The sequence below is a fragment of the Ambystoma mexicanum genome, chromosome 10 (genome assembly GCF_040938575.1).
Source record: "Ambystoma mexicanum isolate Mex_15411 chromosome 10, UKY_AmexF1_1, whole genome shotgun sequence".
Lineage (NCBI taxonomy): Eukaryota > Metazoa > Chordata > Amphibia > Caudata > Ambystomatidae > Ambystoma > Ambystoma mexicanum.
This window is the reverse complement of record NC_090932.1, coordinates 772334947-772356354: the sequence shown is the minus strand read 5'-3', so window position 1 is coordinate 772356354 and position 21408 is coordinate 772334947. Positions and strand designations below refer to the sequence as shown.

The 21408-nt window shown below is 47.2% G+C and overlaps 1 protein-coding gene across 1 annotated transcript in view; it reads left to right on the top strand.

Annotated features, from left to right (window-relative positions):
• SLC33A1 (solute carrier family 33 member 1) overlaps positions 1–21191 on the top strand; it is a 283255-nt gene extending 262064 nt beyond the window's left edge. Inside the window, exon 7 of the mRNA XM_069618428.1 lies at positions 20787–21191. Coding sequence (XP_069474529.1) covers positions 20787–20954 — 168 coding nt within the window. The 3' untranslated portion in view covers positions 20955–21191. The remainder of the gene's footprint in view (positions 1–20786) is intronic.
• The last annotated feature ends 217 nt before the right edge of the window (positions 21192–21408 follow it).

Here is a 21408-nt window from a genome sequence, read left to right as displayed (position 1 = left end):
TGTGGATCAGCTGGTCAGGGACATTAGCATACTCTTTTCCACTAACACAACTCTTGAACAAGGTAATCCACAAGATGCATCAGGAATATCTAACAATGATCGTAATTGCTCCAACGTGGGCATGTCCAACATGATATTCCCACCTTCTCAGGATGTCCGTTTGCCCTCCAATGAATCTAACCTGTCCACACATGTCACAGAATCATGGGGCAATGTTTCATCCACATCCTCGGACAACCAACGTCGCAGCTTGACTCCTGAGGTCATAGAGTTTGGCTATCTTAATTTACCCAGCAGATGCATGGCAATATTAAAGGAAGCTCGTAAACCTAACACTAGAGGCTGCTATTTTAACAAATGGGAAAAGATTTGTTGTGAAGTGTACAAAGTCAAATGTAAAGCCAATTGTCTGTTCGCCATTTTATACAGTACACTATCTACTTCACAAGCTTTAGGCCAATAACTGCAAAGCTCATCAGCAGTGGGGAATCTTAGCTAATGGGCGTTCCTTTCAAGTCCATACAGTCAATCTGACTACAATGACCCAGATGAAGTATGTGGTTCTCCAGTTCAGGATCACAAGTCTGCCTTTAATGCCAGCATAAATGCAGCACAGGCCAAACCCCTACAGGGGCAGCTTTGGACATGAACTGACGGAGTGGTGGTACTCTTATGTGTTAGCCCAGTAGGGGGGTTTCGTAACATCTTATACCCACCAGGGGCGGGGATAACCTCCTCAACAACTTCCTGTAGCCTTAACCCATCAGGATGGTCACCCTCCAGCATATTCTCTCACACCTGCAGAAAGGTGATATCAAATGGATTGTGTCCTTCCACGTATTCTGCATCTTTAGCGGTCTTCCCTGCCATTGTCAGCTGCTTGCGAAATGTTTTTCTCGGCCGAGGCTGCTGTGCGTCGGTTCGGCTTACTCAATGTCCTTCGAGGGCCTCTGTCTCGGGGTCAACGTCATTGTAGGTATAAATGACACCTGCAGCACCCATTACTTCAGTTCTGTATTTCCGTGATAGCTTATGCTTCAAAGATTATCGCACGCTTTAGTTTTCCACCCAAAACTGTGACACACGAGAAAATGGCCTCTGTCGACTTAATGAACCCCAAAGACAGGCTTTAAGAAGTGTCATGATGTCGATAACTGATCCACATGGTGTCTCTCTATGGTGTCTTGGTGTCGAGCACAGGACAACAGACTGTGGGTCATGCCCGTCAGTGACAGGTCAAGCTTTGAAGGAACGCATGGGGAAGTTGGCAGCGGGTAGGCCCCTATTAATTCCCCTTTGACGACACCGTCAAAGGCGCTCGTCGGACAAGTTTAGAGGTTACTCTTCACGGAGGAAGAGGTCAAAGGAAACGCTCTCGCTCCCAAAGCGGTTTGCACCACTTCTCATCTTCATCTAGAAAGATGGAAAAAAGGCACCATAGATCTCCTTCCACATCCTCTGCCTCCTTGCCAGAATAATAGCCTGCCCAAGTAAGTCGGCGACTCCAGCCGAATGGGAGATATTTAGACAGGAGATGCTCAAAATCTTTGAGAAGGCTGCCCAGCCCCCTCAAAGGAGATGCTTGAACAAGTTCCTCAGGAAGGACAAGTTCCAGATGGTCACCCTTTCTCAGATCCTTCAGGCCCTACAGCTTCAGGATTGGATGTTGTCATTGGACCTTCAGGATGCTTACTTTCATGTGCCTATCTGTCACAAGCACAAAAAACCTGAGGTTCGCATTTGGCGGTTCTCATTATCAATTTTGAGTTCTGTCATTCGGGCTGACCTCTGCCCAAGGGTTTTCACCAAGTTTATTTTTATTTTTTATATTCACATTTATTATAATTTATACAAAAATTGACATTCAGTATTACATCATTGCATCACATTTTACAAAAACAAAGATTCACAATTGTGGTTAATGCAACAGCTCTAAAGTAACTAAAGAAAATAGTATTGTTTTGAGGCAAAAATCCTAGATCCAGGAATCTTCACCACATACCCTCATATAAGTCTTTTTTTTGTTCCTACTCAAGATCACCCTTTCTATTTTTGACATCTGCACCAAATCTGTCATCCATTCTGAAACAGAATTTCAGTTCCTTAAATTAATTTTCTTTGCAGATGGCGAACCTCTAAAGAACCAACATCTCCGTGGATATGAGAGATCTGCTATAGGCCATCCCTCTCTAGAATAATACTCTGTCATGCTCCACATCAATCATTAAAACTCTATTCATTGTCAGTGTCACATCCCTCCAGAAATTCCTCACAGCTCCACGTTCCCATATCATGTGTTCGAAGGATCCTACTCTGTATTTGCATCTCCAACATGCCTCTGACATTACGAGCACCTCTTAAATAATTCTGTGGAGTCCAGTACACCCTATTCAGGATCTTAATCTGTCTTGCTCTTTCCCTTAGATTCATTGAGGTCAAAGACACATTCCTGCAAATATTGTTCCATCTACTCGGACATCTCCGAGCCGATCACCTTTGACCATGTTACTAGTAGCGTTTCATTGGGTACCTTATACTCTGCTTTGAGTTTAAACACCTTGGAGGCGATGTGTCCAATCAGCTTGAAATCTAGCAACCAATCCTTGCAAAAGTCGGGAATCTTATTCCCCCACTGCTTTTTTCAGTTTCCTATATTCACTGTATGTGACATTCTCAAGTTTCTTTTCAGTTTTCAATCTTTCGAAGGAGATCCATTTCCCTTCCTTGAAAAGGTCACCCAACCACTGAATGCCACTCAAATACCAATTGGGCCAAAACAGTGTTTTCCCCGCCAGTTTAACTTCTAGATTTAACCAAAGTGAAGGGTTGATGGCGGTGGTGGCAGCGAGTCGCGGGCAAGGGGGGATTTGTGTCTATCCCTACCTGGACGATTGGCTGATCAGGGCCAGTTTTCCCAAACTGGTCCTGGAACATCTCTGCATAACGTGCCACTTTCTCCACAGACTGGGCTTCTCCCTCCATTTCAAGAAGTCCCTCCTGATACCATCTCAAAGGCTCCAGTTCATGGGAGCAGTCCTGGATGCGCCCTTGGGAAAAGCCTCGCCACCCGAAGTGAGGGCTCAACACATTCTGCAGATGGGTCACCAAATTCCAGCATGCCCACCGTTTTCCGGCCATCTGATTTTTATTTATTTTTTGTTTTGTTTTAGGTTGCTCGGCCTCATGACATCCGGCATTTCCCTGGTGCCAGAGGCTCACCTGAGAATGAGATCCCTCCATTGGGCTCTCAGAACACAGTGGTCTCAGTTCTCGGGCAAGATGTCAGATCTGCTTTAGGTTCTGAGTGGGGTCGCACAGGATCTCCTGTGGTGAACCTGTGAGGACAACATTCTGAGGGGAGAACCTTTTTTGCAACAATGGCTGGAGATAACAGTAGATACGGGCGCCTCACTCACAGGGTGGGGAGCCCACACCAACATTTGTGACAGTCAGGGGTCGTTGGTCTCCTTCGGAACCCAAACTACACATCAACGTTTTGGAGCTGAGGGCAATTGGACTAGGGCTGAGGACTTTCTGCCCTCTGTACGGGGGAAGAATTTCCTGATCATGACAGGACAACACAGTGGCCATGTTCTACCTCAACAAGAGGTGTAGGGTCACTACCACTGTGCAGAGGCAATGCAGCTCTGGTTCTGGGCAATTCAAGAGTATCTCTCTATCGGCAGTTCACCTGGCCATAGAAGAGAACATGGCGGCGGGCGCTCTGAGCAGGCACCGCACAGTCTCCCATGAGTGTGAACTAGCTCAGGAAGTCCTTCAAGAGATCTTCGCCCTTTGGGGAACCCTTCAAGTAGACCTGTACGCAAACAGTGTCAACACGAAATGCAAACTGTTCTGCTCCAGGGAATTTCCGCCAAGAGGAGCTCTAGGGGACGCGTTCGTAGTGGACTGCGAGTTTACACACCTGGACCTGTTTCCTCGAGTGCCCGTCATTCCTCAAGTGATCAGGAGGTTGACAAAGTCTGGGAAATCTTTGATCCTAATTGCTCCAGATTGGGCCAGGAGGACTTGGTACCCTGACCTTCTGGACATGTCCATCTGCCCTCCAATGTGTCTTCCTCAAACAGAGGAGCCTCAGGTACTCCATCCAGAGGTCAAGACACTCCACCTTCACACATGGTTTCTAAGAGGTTGAGATACAAGGATTAGGACCTCCCGGAAGACTTAATGGAGATGTTGCTTTCGGCCAGAAAGCCAGCGACTAAATCTCCATTGCTGCTGTTGAAACAAGTTCTGCAGCTGTTACAGAGAAGAATGTGAATCCTTTTCAGTGCAACACACCTGTGGTGTTGTCATTCCTACTGCATCCAGCTAATCTGGGGCTCCAAATTGGAACCATCAATTGGTTCTTGGCGTCTCTTTCATTCTTAAAGTGCAGGTCGGAAGAAACCTCATATTTCAAGAGACCATAGATTGTTCAATTTCTAAAAGGGCTCAAAAATGTGTTCTTTCCAGTCCCATTTTTGGTCCCAGTTTGGAATTTAAATCTAGTGCTGAAGTTTGTGCGCTCCCTTTGATCCGCTTCACTTGTGTCCGTTGAGACTGTTGACTTTTAAGACCATCTTATTAGTCACTTTAACATATGTCTGCAGTGTGATCGAGTTACAAGCCTTATAAAATGTTGTAAATGGTGCTTTACATGATACGGATAAAGTTGTCCTGAGGGTTAAGCCTACTTTTCTTCCTCAAATAGTATCAGACTTTCACATATCTCAAGATTGTTCTGCCAACATTTTACCCGTCTCCGCATCCTAGCAAGGAGGAGGAAAGACTACACAGACTAGACCGTAGCAGGGCACTTAGTTTTTACATATCACAAATGGCTAAAATAAGACAAGATGACCCTTTTTATTGTGGGGTACACTGGACACAAATTGGGTCGGGCGGTACCTAAACAAACATTATCCAGATGGATAATCCAATGCATCGCAGAAATTTACAGGCTTGCAGGAAAGGATGCCCCAGAAGGCCCGAGGGCTCCTCACTCCACAAGATCAGGGGCATGGCTACGTCTTCTTTCTTGCAAAGAAGGGTGCTGATTAATGACATTTGTGTGGCAGCCACCTGGTCTACCATTCATACCTTTACAAAACACTACTCCCTGGACTCTGCTTCAGGCTGGGGGGTGGGGGAGGTTTATTGGAAAGGCGGTTATGCATTCTATCCATGACAAAACCTGAAAATGTCATCTTATGTTTCGAAAATTCATACTCCCTCCTCAAAACCTGATACTGCTTTGGGAGTCTATCTAAAGATGAGGAATACGTGGAAGGAAAGAATCCATTCACAGAACAAGTTACTTATCCCTGGCAAGGCTCTTTCGACAATGTTCTGCCCACATATTACTTATCGCCCCTCCCAGCCTATGTCGCAAAAGAATTTCTGTGCTTTACACCTTGCATTCCTTCATTGTCTGCTGTCTTGGACACGCTAATACCAGTAATCCTGTGGGAAGAAGACTAACAGCTCAACTGAAGTAACGGGCGCTGCTTGTGTCATTTATACCTACGATGACGTTGACCCTGAGACTGAGGCCCTCGAACATTGAGTTGACCGCATCGATGAATCGATGAATCGATGCACAGCTTCCTCTGCTGAAAAAACAATGTCCGAAGCAGCTGACATTGGAACGGAAGGAACATCCAGCCGGAAGAACGTTACCAGGGGTAAGTAACTTGTTCTTCTTTTCGTCCCACCTAGAGGAAACTTACTTTCACGTCCCAATCCATCTCCAACACGAAGATACCTGCAGTTCACCATCGCAGGGCAACATTTTCAGTTCATCTGCTGTTCAGCTTCGAGGGTATACACGAAATGTGTGTTTACAGTGGCAGCTAATCTATGTTGGTTGGGGGGTGCACATGTACCCGTACCCGGACGATTGGCTGGTTTGGGGGGGGGGGGGAAGCTCTTCCTCTGTCTCCGCGCCACATGGAAGCCACAATCTAAGGCTTGACATTGCTGGTATTCTCGGTCAACTTTGCCAAATCCTGCTTGACCCCCTCGAAATGTGCTCTGTTCTTACGAGCTTGGCTGGGCACGCTATCCTAATCCATCTTGGGATGCATGTTGGAATGCACATACAGCATCCCAGTCAGGCAAAAAGGTTTAGGTTGAGAAAAACCTGTTAGAAATTGCCACATTGTGAGCAGGTTGAGTTTTGCGCAGCAGAAGGTGCACGTATCCTTTGCAGTTAGATTTGACATCTAATGGATACATCACATAGCAACACAGAATGTATTCATGTTGCGGTCGCAGAGGTTACAGATAGGGTAGTGTGTTATTGGCCCTGTGTTTAAAGTTAGTTTTGAGTGAGGTGCGAGAAGGGAGCCGAAGGAGGTGAAAGTTGGAGTCAGAAAGGTATTGTGGTAAATGTAAGGGCAACATGTCGACATGGCAAGAGTGCCTCCATATTGGATTTCAAGGCCTAGTATGACCCAAATGAAGGCCATGATGTGGACCTGAAGCTCTGTTTAGCTGTGTCCCAAGACAGATCTCCTTTCCATCCCCCAAGAGAAGCCAAGGTCAGAGACACCTGTGCTGCGCAGATAAATGCTAATTGTATGCAGCTGCAGAGCTCGAAGGCGGTGGGAATGGAATGTTTGTAGGTAGGGATGCGCCCTTTTGAAGGACAAATTCATGAGAACAGGGCATGAGGTTTTGTGATGCCAACCGGCCAGGCGAAGATTTAGAACACTACTGTCCTCACCCAAGGAGTGATCTTCCCATTTGAACTACAAGTAGACTCCTAACCTAAGCAAATAAATCCCTGAAATTCAGACTCTAGTGCTGCCCTGGTCACGTCACTACTGGGCGCATGCGGTCTGAAGATGACAGGGGTGCGTGTTTGGACCATTCCATGATTTGGGATACGAGGCGCAGATGTGATGCATGTAAATTTAGTACATGGTTGGGGGTGCAGTTTGTATGCGCTGTGGTGTCTGGTCTAATGAGGAGGCCCATTATCTTATCAAAGCATAGTTGGCCTTGCCAGTCTCACTTTGAACGTGCCTGGGACGGGAGGGCAGGGGTCCTTGGGTGGGGGTCGTTGCACATCACGTGACGGTGAAGATTTATTAGTATATCAATATACCAGTTATCCAATGCGTAGGGGAATGAGGGGTTTAAATCTGTCCATGGACAATAGTGGCGTATTAGCATGTTTATATAGGTGACAGCCAATGAGGGTGGTGGGATGACTATGTAACGTATGTATGATAATGTGCGTTTTTTCGCTATGTAACCTGTAACTTCTTGGGGCGTGATGAGCTCTGTGTCAGTTCAGTTCTACGGGACCGTCTGAAGCCTTTGCATGTAACAAAACCTTGTTTTCCCTTGCAAAGCGGTGCAGTTGGCCTTTTAGAATTTTTTATCGTACAGGTTTCGGGTCCAGTTTCTCTCCACCTGCTACTCCTTCAGAAGACAGGGTGAAGGCCACGCTCGCAAACTCTACTGCCATCACCAAAAACATTGTCAGTCTGCATGTTGAAGTCCCTGCTAGGAATGATGTCCTCCTTCATCCCTTTTAATCCAGTACTGCAGGCTTCAAATGCAGCCTCTCCAGGAATTGCTCAATGGCAACAAGTCTCCAGCGCATGGGAAAACGAGAATCGTCTGACGCACACTTTTCATGATGCTGTTTGCTGCTGGATGCTTTGCTCCAATGTAACCCAAGGAGCACCCTGTTGACTTCTGGACCACCAGGTCCATCACAATGAACATGTCTCTGGAAGGCTGAGGAGCCCACACTGGTCATCTCCATGCAATTGACCTCTAATCTCCAAAAGAGAAGGTATTGCACATCAATATGTTGGAATTGCATGATTTATTCTGAGCCCTGAAGTCCTTTCTACTGCAGCTCCATGGCCAGGTGATCCATGTGTTCAGACATCATGACCACAATGTTTTACATCTCCAAGCAGGGTGGCACTGTCTGTTCTATCAACGGAAGCTCAGGCACCATGGACTTGGGCTGCAGTCCACAACCTCTTCCTCATTCGACTTCATCTGCCAGGGGTTGCCTCAGCACAGAATGGCAATCCTGCCATGAGAGCGAACTTCTGGCCGATCAAGCATGACCTGGGGGAACAAGAAATCTGGGGCATTCGCCAGCAGATTCCATCATGCAAGGATCATAGAGGGACGCATTAATTTGCTCAAGGGAAGGCATGTTCCTGTATGCGTTTCCTCCAATTTCTCTTGTCCCTTGAGTGATCAACTTGTTCAGATCGGATCAGTGCAAACTGATATTGGTGACCCCAGCTTGGCAGAAGCAATATTGGTTCTCTGATCTCAGCCTCTAGTGGGCAACTCCCATCTGGCTACCACCTCATCAACCTTCTTTTCAAAGTCCAAGGAGCTGTGCTACACCACCACCTGGGCTTCCTCAATCTGGCTCATCCTTTGTTCGTGTTTGGAAGAATGCCTATGCCACCAGAATGTTGTGAGGTTCTGACCAAAGCCCCACCTTCTTTCCTTCCCTGCTAAAAGAGCAAGTGGAAGCGTTTATCCATTTGGTGTTCTGATTGTGGCCTCGACCCTTCCCCCCCGCCCCTCCCTTCCATATGCATACTCAAGACTTTGTGTGCTACCTTTTTTGTCTTAGCGTGGGCATTTCTGACCCATTCTTCCATCAAGGTACACTTGGCTGCCATCTCCATGTTTACGTGTTCCCCTGGGACATCTTCTCTGTGGTCGCACAGATTCATCAAGGTATTCCTTAAAGGGATGTTCCCCTTCTGTCAGAGCACCTGCTCCAGTGTGGCAGTTGAACATGGTCCTTTCCAAGCTTATGCAATCTCCTTTTGAGCCTTTACACAGTGCCTCTATGACGTTCTCGTCCTGGAAAGTTGCTCTGTTGGTTGCCATCACCTTCGCAAGACATGTGGGGTAAATCAAGGCTGTCATATGCAGTCGCCCGACTTGACTTTCCACAGATCCCAGCTGGTCCCTCGTACTAACCTGACGTTTATGCCCAATGTTCCGTCTTCATTCCACCTAAACGAACCAGTTTTGCTACCTGTCTTTTTTTGGCTCACCGTCCTCTCCTGTGGTAATGTTTGTTGCACTTCTCGGTTGTGGTGCAAGCCCTAAGGTTCTACATTTCCTCCATGAAAAGCTTTCACTAGTATTCACAACTGTTTGAGACTTTTAGTTCGACATGCCTGGGCAATGATCTCTCCTAAGCCTCCTTTTCTCGTTGGCTGTCCTTCTGCATTTCCTACTGTCATCAACTGGCTAACAGGCTGCTTCCGGGCAGGCCCAAGTCTCATTCTGCAAGGGGGTGTGGCTGTTACCACGGTTTATTTCTCCTGTGCCACCCTGATAGACATTTGCAGGGCTACCATGTGGAGATCAGTGCATACCTTTGCAAGGTTTTACTGGGTCAACCGGGATTCCAGGGAGGAGACAATGGTGGGCCAGGCTGTGCTACGCAACCTGTCGTCTTGAGGTGAGCTTTTTCTGTGGTTGGTATTTCCTTCAGGTGAACTTTATCTCCACCCATTGTTGCCATGTGGGTGTCCTGTTTTGTAATCTATTCGATCAGCATGTGAATCTGTGAAGGAACCAATGCTGGATAAGGAATAAGTTACTTACCTGTAACTACTGTTCCCCAGCATTGGAATCTTTCATAGATTCACATGTGACTCTCCATCTTGCCCAACATAGGGCTATCATTAGCTCAGACAGCCACATTCAAGCGCTTGTCGAAATCCAAAGGTGGCCTCTGGGGTTGGAGCTAGGGGGAGACCTGGCGATTTGGCTTTGAGGCAAAAAGAACCAAAATGACTGATGGAGCACTAAAGTGATAGCAGTTTTAAACATAAACTGCTTCACTATTACCAAGGATTCTCAGCCTGATGGGGAGCATTCAAACGGCTTGTGAATCTATGAAACATACCAATGCTGGAGAACAGGAGTTACAGGCTAGTAACGTATTCCCGGTTGAGATAAAGTCCCACATACAGTCAGTTTAAAATCTTCACACAGTGTTGCCGGAGGTGGCGGGGAGGGGGGAATTCCGGCACATTTGGCTCATTACAAGAATTATGTGATGACATCTATTTTAGAGCAGTAGGAGAGATCAGTCCTCTTCCTTTGGGTCTAGTCTCCAAGTCAGGATTGGAGGTCTAACTTCATGTATTTCAAATTCAGTCAACTGCTACTAGTCTGACAGAGGCCTACCTAACCAGCAAGAGAAACAATTGATTTGAGCATGAATGGTCATACTGCATCTGTGTCTCCATTCATACTGGATTGATCAACATTTTGTTGGTGGTTCTGGTCCTTGAGAGGGGAAGGACCTTAACTAAACATATTTCTAGTTGTATTTTCGTATGCATTAATGCCGGTTATATGCTGATGCTCTGGACCAAGTCCCATTTGACCACCGGTCAAACATTTAATTATACTTTGTAGAGAAGGGACGGTTTTGCTGGTCTTCTCCCAGATTGCCCCCTGGGCCTCCCTTCATACTTTTAGCAAACATTGTCTGGAGTTCTTTGCAGAAGAATGTCTTCTTTTGGATGCAAGTCTTGCAGGAGTTTAATATTAAAGGGCATCAGGTTTTTGTTACCTTGCCCACCATCCTTCATTAAAGATTCTCTGACGAGATGCATGCTCTGGGGAAGGGCATGGATTTTATCTTTGACTTTCACACATCTATTCTCTGTCACGGCCGATGATCAACGGACACCATATGACTTGTAAAGTTTTGTATGAAAAAGGTTTTATTTCAGAAAAGTGAGCAACCTGAGGGCATCAGCCCATCTACTGCCCCTGGATCTTCTTCTCAGGTGGCCATGGAAAGGCCATCGCTCTTGTAACCTGACCCTGGGGGTGGAGATGCGAGGATCACCTGGGTGGAGGGACCTTGGGGAGTGGGGAAGAGGATGTCTGCAGGTGAGACATGGTATCCCCCTAGCCTTGTTGAGAATGAGTCCTACCCTCCCCCGACCTTCGTAGGGTATTGGAAGTCATTTTTCCTTCCCTATACACCTACTGTCCCACATTCGCATACCTTTACAACTGGGACGAGGACGAGGCAACTGTGACTAATCCACACTTCTAGTCCGTTTCACCACTATGGTACTGAGACGAGGAAGAGGAATATGGAAGGTCAGGCATGTCCAGTTAATTACTATAATTGTGGTGAGGCAAAGGACTTGCACCTGCAACCAATTGAAAGCCGACAGGTGCATAAAACGGTAGACCAAGAGAGGAACTTGGGGAACCTGCCTGGTGAGAAGGTGGCAGCTGGGAGGCGAGTAGTATGCTGGAGCTGGGCCGGTGGAGAGGACGCTGTGTGTTGGCAGGAGGTGAGAGGCGCTGTGACCTGAGAGGGCCAGAGCCCACTGCTGTTACCTGAGCCGGGTGTTCCTAGCTAGAGCTGGGGAACACAGAAGACTCCCAACCCCTGTGGGCCGCTGCAGCAAGGTTTCCCTTTTGAAATGTACCAAGATTTATTGAATACCGAATTGAAGAGAAAGATAAGGAAATGGGGTGAAAATAGTGCGCAAGTGAAAAGCGAATGATGTACAGTTGTGAACACAGTGAAAACCCGTTCAGAAGCATTTAATGAACAAAGTGAAAGTTCATAATAAGCACTGTTGAATTAAGCAGAAAAGCAAGTGTGAAAGACAAGTTGATTAACTTGAATGGACTTTGCGAAAAGCCAAATGTAAATAGGATTTACACCACAGAGTGATTTGAATACAAGTTGTGGCAAAGCCAACAGACTGCCATTTTGAAATTAACACTGAATATGAATTACTGACGCAGGACCCTGTAGAAATCCTGTGTTGGGCAAGGAAAACAAAGTGTCACAAAGTGCCAACGGTTATCAGTTGAGTGACCTGTAATGGGTCAGACCGTGTTGTCAGACTGCGCCTCGAACGAGTACCCCTATTGGAGGAAGAACGAAAGAAAGCTAGGATACAAAGGCTATGCTACAGGACAATTGTTGAAGTGAAGGAAAGCATTTGTTTGAGCCATTGGAGTCTAGATGATTACAAAGTTAAACTGACAGCATTCTTCCAAGTCAAGAGGCTCATAGCAGTTCTTGTGGAGGAGCTACATGAACCCTGAGACATTTTGGAACTATTTTTGAACTTTGGAAAGGTGAAGCTGAAAGCAAGCCAGAGCTGGAAGAAGCTCAGAACTTTACTTAGAACACTTTGTTCGAAGGGATTGTGTCCTCCGACGTATTCCTCATCTCAGATATCTCCTTCCAGCTCTGCTGGCCTCAGAATTTTTTTTCTCTAGAGGGCGCTGCGCGTCGACGTCCTCCGAGTCGATGTCCCTCGACAGCCGCCGTATCAATGTCGACGTCATCCTGCCTATAAAGGCCGCGCGCAGCGTCCGTTGCTCAGTTCCGTTTTTCCGCGCTTACTCAGTGCCTCGGAATACCGTTGCTCAGTTTTTGTCAGGTTAAATCTATTTACCTCGAGTTATTCGATCCGTACTCGATGGATTCTTCGGAACCGACAACTCCTCGATCCGGCTTCAAAAAATGCCGAGATTGTGGGAAAAAGATGTCGCTGACTGACCCTCACAGAGTTTGTCTGTGGTGTTTGGGAGCCGAACACCATTGTTCGGAGTGCGAGGACTGTATGTCCATGACAGCTAAGGCCCTGAAGGAGTGTAGGGGGAAGCTGGAGAAAGGTGGGACTTTTAAAGCTTCTTCTTCGTTGACGAAGTCGAGACATTCGACTCCTCGTCACCATTCGCGTTCCAGGTCTCGGAGTGGGTCCCATCACTCCTCGAGATCGAAGCACTCGAAGAGGAGACGTCGAAGATCCCCTTCTCCGTCTTCCTCTTCCTCTGTTTCACCAAAAAGAATCCCTTGCCCCACGAAACATAGTTCCCGGGCTGAATGGGAGGAATTCCGCAAAAATATGATGAGCGTCTTCGAGAAAGCAGCCTCGACCCCCTCGAAGACTGCCGAGAGCGATGCTCTGGTCGAAAGACCCGAAGGTCAAAAACGCCGCGAGTCGCAGTACCCAGCGAAGGAAACCTCTCGAACCCTCGAGTAGGACTATGACCTCCAAACCTTCCTCGAAGGTTCCGTCGACGCCGAGGTCGGTGTCTTCGACGCTGTTGTCGAAGGGACCTTCGACACATGGGTCTGTCGACTCAACGCCAGCTTCGACACCGGCGTCGACGCCAAGAAAAGTCACGGTCACGACACATCCAGTGACTATCCCCAGGTTCTCGATGACGATGGCTTTGAGATTGTCGAGTAGAATCCCAATTCTGTCGAGGTCATCGAGGCCTTCGCCTTTGTTTTCAACGCCACGCTCGAAGCCTTCGGCGTCGACGACATCGACGTTTTCGAGGCCGATTATGACAAGTTCGGCACCCTCTGCCTTGGAAATGGGATTTACACCCTTTGAGTTCAGAACAATTGAGAACTATGTCCTCAATTATGGAAGAGGGTGAATTGTCTGAACAGGAAGGGACATTTGAGTTGCAGGGACCTGTAACCCCAATTAGAGAGGAATTTTCCTCTGAAGAACGCAGGTTAAAGGATCTTCATGATTCCTTACATGAGGCAAGTGGGTTAGACACTTCCCCTGAGGTGGAGTTTGCTAGGCCAGACCCGGGGGAGCATGCTGAAACCCCCTATAGAGCCTTAATGGCCAGGATCACAGAGTTTATGGGGTGGTCTGCACCTTCACAATCTTCAACAAGATGACCTCACGGATATTCTTGACAAAGGCCCACAGGAGGATCCTGTGGTGCCTTTTCATAAAGCTCTTCAGAGGAAGATTATGACTAACTGGGAAACCCCAGATGTCGCCCCGGCAGTAAATAAACTGTCTACAAAATATAGGGTATCCTCTACAGACCCAGAGTTTTTGTCAAAACACCCATCCCTAGAAAGTCTGGTGGTACAAGCAGCATCTTCTACCGATGTCAAGACGGCTTATCCTACCGTCCCACAGGACAGGGACGATAAAAAATATGATGCTATGGCAAAGAAAGTTTTTTCGGCATGTAGCATGGCGTTAAAATCTGTTAATGCTCCTTGCACCCTTGCTAGATTCAGCCATACACTTTGGGAGTGTGCTTCTACAGCGGCTGACTGCATCCCGGAGGGAGAAGAAAGGGAGGTGTTCCTGAATATCATACAGGACGGTAAAGACGATATGTGCGAATCCCTCCAGACGGGTATTGATTCGGCTGACAGTATCAGCAGAGCAATGGCGGCAAGTACAACAACCAGGAGATTCGCTTGGTTGAGAAAGTCTGGTTTTGCCCCTGATGTGCAAGCCAGGCTCTTGAACATGCCATTCGATGGCTCTTCTTTGTTCGGAAAAAAAAGGCGGATGACAGTTTAGAGAAACTTCAAAAGCAGCAGCAAAATCCCTAGGCGCGGCAATCCGTCAGACACCTTTTCGTCCCACAGGAACCTCTGCGAGGGGCAAGTCCTTTCGCTTCTACTCCGCATTAGAAAGAGGTAGAGGACGTCCGGCTCAAAGGGGACAAAGAACTACTACCCGAGGTGGACGGGGTAGATATTCAAAAGCCGCAGCAACAGCAGGTGCCTCTTTACCATCGGCATCCGCATCAGCCACCCCAAAACCACTCTGAGGACTTCCCTCACAGGACACCTGTAGGAGGCAGGTTGACTCAACATCTGGCGGAATGGCAGGCTATCACGTCAGATGCTTGGGCATTGGAAACAGTTGCCCAAGGTTACTGCCTGCCTCTCCTACGCATACCTCAGTCATCCACCGGGGATCAGCTCTCAGAAAGCTCCAGATCCGCTCCTCTTGCAGGAAATTTTCGACCTGCTAGAGAAAGGTGCCATAGAACCGGTACCTGTAGCGGAGAGGAACAAGGGCTGGTACTCCCCTTATTTTCTCATTCCAAAGAAAGACGGAGGACTGAGACCCATCTTGGACTTGCGAGAATTGAACAAATTCCTCAGGAAAGACCAATTCAAGATGGTCACTCTTTCTCAGATCTTCCAGGCCCTTCAGTTCCAGGACTGGTTGGTATCTCTGGACCATCAGGATGCTTATTTCCATGTGCCTATCCATCTCAAACACAGGAAATACCTGAGGTTCGCAATTGGCAACTCTCACTATCAATTTCGAGTGCTGCCATTTGGGCTGACCTCCGCCCCGAGGATCTTCACCAAGTTAATGTCGGTAGTGGCGGCAAGTCTAAGGAGGGAAGGGATTCACGTCTACCCCTACCTGGACGATTGGTTGATCAGGGCTGTCTCTTCGGAACAAGCTCAGATCCAGCTAAATCACGTGTGCCACTCCCTTCACAAACTGGGCTTCTCCCTCAATTTAAAGAAGTCACAAATGATACCATCACAGAGACTCCAGTTCATAGGAGCGATCCTGGACACTTCCCTGGGAAAAGCCTTCGACTTATTGAGGTTGCTAGGCCTCATGGCATCCTGCATTTTCCTAGTGCCAGAGGCTCGCCTGAGAATGAGATCCCTCCAGTGTGCACTGAGGACTCAGTGGTCACAATTCTCAGGGAGAATGACAGATCTTCTTCAGGTTCCCGACAGGGTGGCTCGAGACCCTCAGTGGTGGGCCTGTCAGGAGAATATTCTGAAAGGAGAACAGTTTTGGCAACCCTGGCCGGAGATAACAGTAGTCACTGATGCCTCACTCACGGGGTGGGGAGCCCACGCCAACGACTTGACCATCAGCAGTCGTTGGTCTCCATCGGAGTCCAGACTACATATCAACCTGTTAGAGCTGAGAGCCATCAGACTTGCGCTGAAGGCGTTCCTGCCAGCTGTACAAGGGAAAAACGTCCTGATAATGACGGACAACACAGTGGCCATGCATTACCTCAACAAAAGAGGAGGCGTAGGATCACTACCCCTGTGCAGAGAGGTGATGCAGCTCTGGTTTTGGGCAATCCAAGAAGGAATCTCTCTATTGGCAGTTCACCTAGCCGGAGAGAAGAACTTGACAGCGGACGCTCTGAGCAGGCAGAGCACAGTCTCCCACGAGTGGGAACTAGCTCAGGAAGTCCTTCAAGAGATCTTCGCCCTTTGGGGAACCCCTCAGGTGGATCTGTTCGCCACCAGCGTCAACAGGAAATGCGATCTGTTCTGCTCAAGGGAATTTTCCCCGAGAGGAGCTCTGGGAGACGCGTTCATAGTGGACTGGGAGTTTCCGCTTCTGTACGCGTTCCCACCGGTCCCTGTCATTCCTCAAATGATCAGGCGGTTGAGAAGATTCCGGAGACCCATGATCCTAATTGCCCCGGATTGGGCCAGGAGAACGTGGTACCCGGACCTTCTAGACTTGTCCATCTGCCCTCCTATTCGACTTCCACTCAGAGAGAACCTACTCTCACAGAAGGGAGGTCAGGTTCTCCATCCAGACATCAAAACCCTCAACCTTCACGCTTGGCTTCTGAAAGGTTGAGGTACAAGGATTGGGACCTCCCTGATGATGTTATGGAGGTGTTGCTTTCGGCAAGGAGGCCAGCAACAAAGTCTTTATACCGCTGCCGTTGGAACAGATTTTGCAGCTGGTGTAGAGAACAGAATATCGACCCTTTTTCATGTGGTACACCAATGGTTTTGTCCTTCCTTCTATATTTGGCGAATTCAGGCCTTCAAGTTGGCACCATTAAGGGCTATCTCGCAGCGCTATCCATCTTTAAGCGCACTGCGGAAGAACCATCCTATTTCAAGTTACCCTTGGTAATACAGTTTCTAAAGGGGTTAACCAATGTTTATCCCCCAAGACCATTCCAAGTTCCCCTATGGGATTTAAACTTAGTACTAACTTTCCTGATGGGCACACCTTTCGAACCACTCCATTCTTGTTCGCTAAGATTCCTTACCCTTAAAACTGTTTTATTAATAGCACTTACATCTGCTAGAAGGGTGAGCAAATTACAAGCTCTTTCTTGTAAACCCCCTCACACAATATTTCACAAAGACAAAGTTGTCCTGCAAGTGAAGCCTAATTTCCTCCCAAAGGTGGTTTCTGAATTCCATATCACTCAGAAGATTACCCTACCATCTTTCTATCCTCCTCCCCATCCGGGGAAAGAGGAAGAGAGGTTACACAGACTAGACCCTAGAAGGGCTTTGAGTTTTTACATCAGTAGACTAGCCAGGATAAAACAGGCAGACCAGCTGTTTGTAGGTTACACAGGTCACAAGCTGGGGTTACCAATAACTAAGCAGATGGATCATTCTAGCCATTCTGGAATGTTATAAACTGGCAGGGAAAGAGCCCCCTCAAAACCTTAGGGCTCATTCGACCAGAGGTATTGCAGCTTCATCAGCCCTCAAAAGATGCGTGCCGGTTAAAGACATCTGTGCGGCCGCTACATGGTCGTCTGTCCATACCTTTACACGATTTTACAATTTGGATTCCTCCTCCAGTCAAGAGACTAGGTTTGGAAGGGCTGTACTGCATTCTATTCATCAATAGAAGACAGCGTGAAGTCAGTACTCCCTCCTCCAATAATAGAATACTGCTATGGGAGCCTATCTAAGATGAGGAATACGTCGGAGGACACAATCCCTTCGAAGAACAAGTTACTTCTTACCTTGTAACGTTTTTTCGACGGGATATTCCTCCGACGTATTCCTCATCGACCCTCCCATCCATCCCCGCAGTTCTACTTCCCTTGTTATTGCAGCTTTCGCTCCTTCAGGGTGATTAGTCTAGTCCAGAAAGTATTATTGTGGGCTACAAAACGGAACTGAGTAACGGATGCAGCGTGCGGCCTTTATAGGCAGGATATTGTCGACGTCGATACGGCGGCTGTCGAGGGACATCGACTCGGAGGACGTCGACGCGCAGCGCCCTCTAGAGAAACATTTTTCCGAGGCCAGCAGAGCTGGAAGGAGATATCTAAGATGAGGAATACGTCGGAGGAACATCCCGTCGAAAGAACGTTACAAGGTAAGAAGTAACTTGTTCTTTTAGTGCTGACATCCCTACATATTGTATAGCTTCAGTTGTGAGGGCAAGTCTATGTTTTGGACACACAGCACCCAAAACCCTGAAACTGGTGGGGCCATCCCGGACTTTGGCACCCTTGGGGGCTTATCAGGCCCCAGCCAGGCTCACCTGGACTCAGTCCTGGGGCCGCTGGCGCCAGGCTCATGTAGGTGTTAGCTACATGGTCCATTAACTTGGCTCTGAGATGCTGAGCCATTCAGTTCAGTGTGTGGCCTGGAACTACTTACCTGAGAGAAGGGATACAGAGAAGAGGACTATTTTCTTGGAACTACTTGCAAGGCTATTTAAACCGCACCCAACAATCTGAACACGCTTCCCGTTATTCTGCACTCCTGCAGCATAAGCTCACCGTGTCAGATCAGTTCTTGCTTCTTTCTGCCATGCCCGTCCACAGTCTTCCATCCATCGGCACCTGCGAACAGAGAATAACAGGAGTTATTTAAGCATCGAAGGCCTTACCTGCAGTACATCCAGATCTCATCTCATCTGCTTTCCCACGGACCGCCGAATCTGCAGAACAGAACGAAAAGTACCCTCTCGGGTAGCTACTCGCCTGATCGGCCCGCTCCAGGAACTTGATCGGACAGTTCTTCACCGCCACACGATCTTCTATTCTTCTTCCTGGAATCGCGCCATACCTGCTGAACAGAAAAAGACAAGCAAGTTAGTCGCACGTAGCAAAGGAAAGCTACAGAGGCGAACATTCACGCGCCCAGCACATCGCTATACTTAACGGCAGGAATCCTGAGCCTCATTGTCGGGAGGGTCATCCATCATCCGAAGGTCGCTTAACGCCGCACCTGTAAGACAATAACGGACATTAGTTATCTTGAACAGAAAGACCTAAAGGCAGTCATTCCAAGGTGTTATTGGAATAGAGACTTACCTGCTTACTCCCGGGCCTTCTACTTCAGCAACCTCCTTCGGATCAGTGACGTAACTCGATCCAAGAAAGACTGTGAACCGCACCCCTGCCAGAGTGTGCAGGACGGAGAGCTCGCCCATTAAAAATCCGAGGTGAGCCAGAAGAAGTGAAGGAAAGATCGGAAGGAGGTGAAACTACTGACCAGCTCCCTTCGGTAGCTAATATCTTGTTTCGACTTGCAGGCTAACATCTCCTGAAGTAAGGACTAAGGGGAGACGCAAGCTAGCATCTCCAGCCAAGCAGAGCAGCATCAGGACAGGCAACACCCTACGCACACGAGCACGCCCCCGTGGAGACCAGGTGAGTGTGACCGAGACCGACTGGCCTTAGTTTCTTTTGGTAGGGAGAATCTCACCTTAGTTTAGGGCAAGTTAGGCGTTACTCCATGCTGAAAAATAAAGACCAATACAGTCTTTTTATTAAGAAAAGTGAATCTGCTGTCTGTGTCTTGCTTCATGATGCCTTCACAGAACACAGAAATGCCAAGGGCTTTGGATGAGCAGGAGTAATGGGATAAGAATGATCAATTCCATCTTGCCTAAGCGCTTGATTAGGTCATTTGTCTCTTGCTTCTCTTGGGTTCTGTCCCCTGTCGGTCATATAAATTAACTTAGTCGCTGGGATTTCATGCGCCCCTTTTGCTTGGCTCTGGCTTTTCTCCCTTATTTTCTTGGGAAGGATATAGATTGTGGGTAGGCTCTGCATTTGTCAATGAGATGATGCAATGCAAGGCTTTCCAAGGGCTGGATATTGCAGGATACAGCACCTTTGATTAACAAATCCTGATAGCATGCAATGGAGTAACTTTGCTGGAAATGTTGGCGTGTGAGGGGGAGAAGAGGCCCCTGCCAAATGAGGGGGACAAAATGGTGTGCCACGAAAGTTTGGGAGGGGGAGGGTTGAACACCCCCGCCCCCCCTCTAAACTATGCCTGTGGTAGTGCTTTTTAGTTACTTTGTTCAGTCCAAAATGAATGTTCTTTGAGGGCTTTTGCCATCCTACTGGAATTTAGTCATGGCCCTATGTTTGCGAACAGGTAGTGGCAGAATAAATGTACCTTCAGTAACTTTGGGCAATGGATTGATGGGGCTGGGTTAGGATGATTGGGTGCATCAGCTGTTAAGTCTTGGACAATGGTAGGTTAAACGGTTAATTCCCTTACACTATGGGCTTTTTGGTTTTGGCTGCCGCACTGATGAAGCGTTACAATAGTCTTGGGGCTCAGATTCTGCACCCTGACCTCTGCCCTTACCTTTCCCGGGGTCCCCACCATCCCTGCTACGTTTCAATTTAGCCCACTTTTGGGATTCCACAGGTTTTGTGGAGACTGTTTCCAATAAGACTTTTGATGGCCTGGTGGGATCCTTCAGGTAGCTCTATTGGGCCCCATATCAAATAGTAGTGGTGGCACCTGGCCCCGATGGTCACCCCTTCCCCATCACTCAGCCTGAAGTATGCAATTTATTTGCAACTCCCTAGTACCCCTCCTAAAGAGTGTTATTGATAACTGATTTATTTTGATTATGGCATTTATACCATTCCTTGCCACTCAATAGTCTATGGATAATTAAATTTCTCTGAAAAGGAGGGCTGTGTATGTGTGTTGAATAATTTCTTTTGCTCCAATAGCTGCTCCTTCATGTTTGGCCTTCTGGGGGGGGACTTCACGACCATGACGTCCTAAAATGCAACTTTTAGATGTACCTTCCTTATTTCTTGTTGTATGTGTAAATGTTTATTTATATCACTTCAGTGTAACCTTACCATGCATAGGTGTGGTTGTAATGAATGCATTGATCTTATTACTATATAGTTCTTTTTATATAAGCTGTAAAATGTAGCTGAAATATTTATTTCCTTTCCTCCTGCAGCTGTGTATAAAACATGGCGGTTCGTGTGTGACAACCATGGATGGTTATTATGTAGAGTCCATTGCGTGTGTTATCCTCGGAATTGGTTGGTGGCTGCTACTTGGACAGAAATTTAAAAAGCTCCAAGATGAAGGACCAGCTGCATGGAAATGCAAGAGGACCCTATAACTGACTGTCTTACAAGGGACTTGGCTTAGATTAAAGTGGGCTGTAGTAGTTAGGCTAAATTTCAACAGCGGAATTGAATTTGGTGCTCAAGATCATTTCAAATGTATATTTCAACTTTTTTTATATGAAGATTTGTAAAATGAAAAATATTTTAGATAAAATAATTGTTATGCTTTTTTAATTTGTCTTGCTGATTTCTTTTTTTTTGTTCATAAAGATTTTATGTGCCGACTGGCAGTATGTATTTTGAATTGTATTTTTGTAAAGTAACAGAAATGTCATAGGTCAGTCAGAGTTCCAAAAAGTAGAAGTCTGTGTATGGTTGTTCCATTGCAGAAGGCAGTTAATTCGTAATTTGTATTCCTTCTTTTATACATTTTGTTCATTTTAACAAACATCCCTCAATGCAATACACGGATTATCGTTTATATTGCATTGTATTTCTCATTTATAT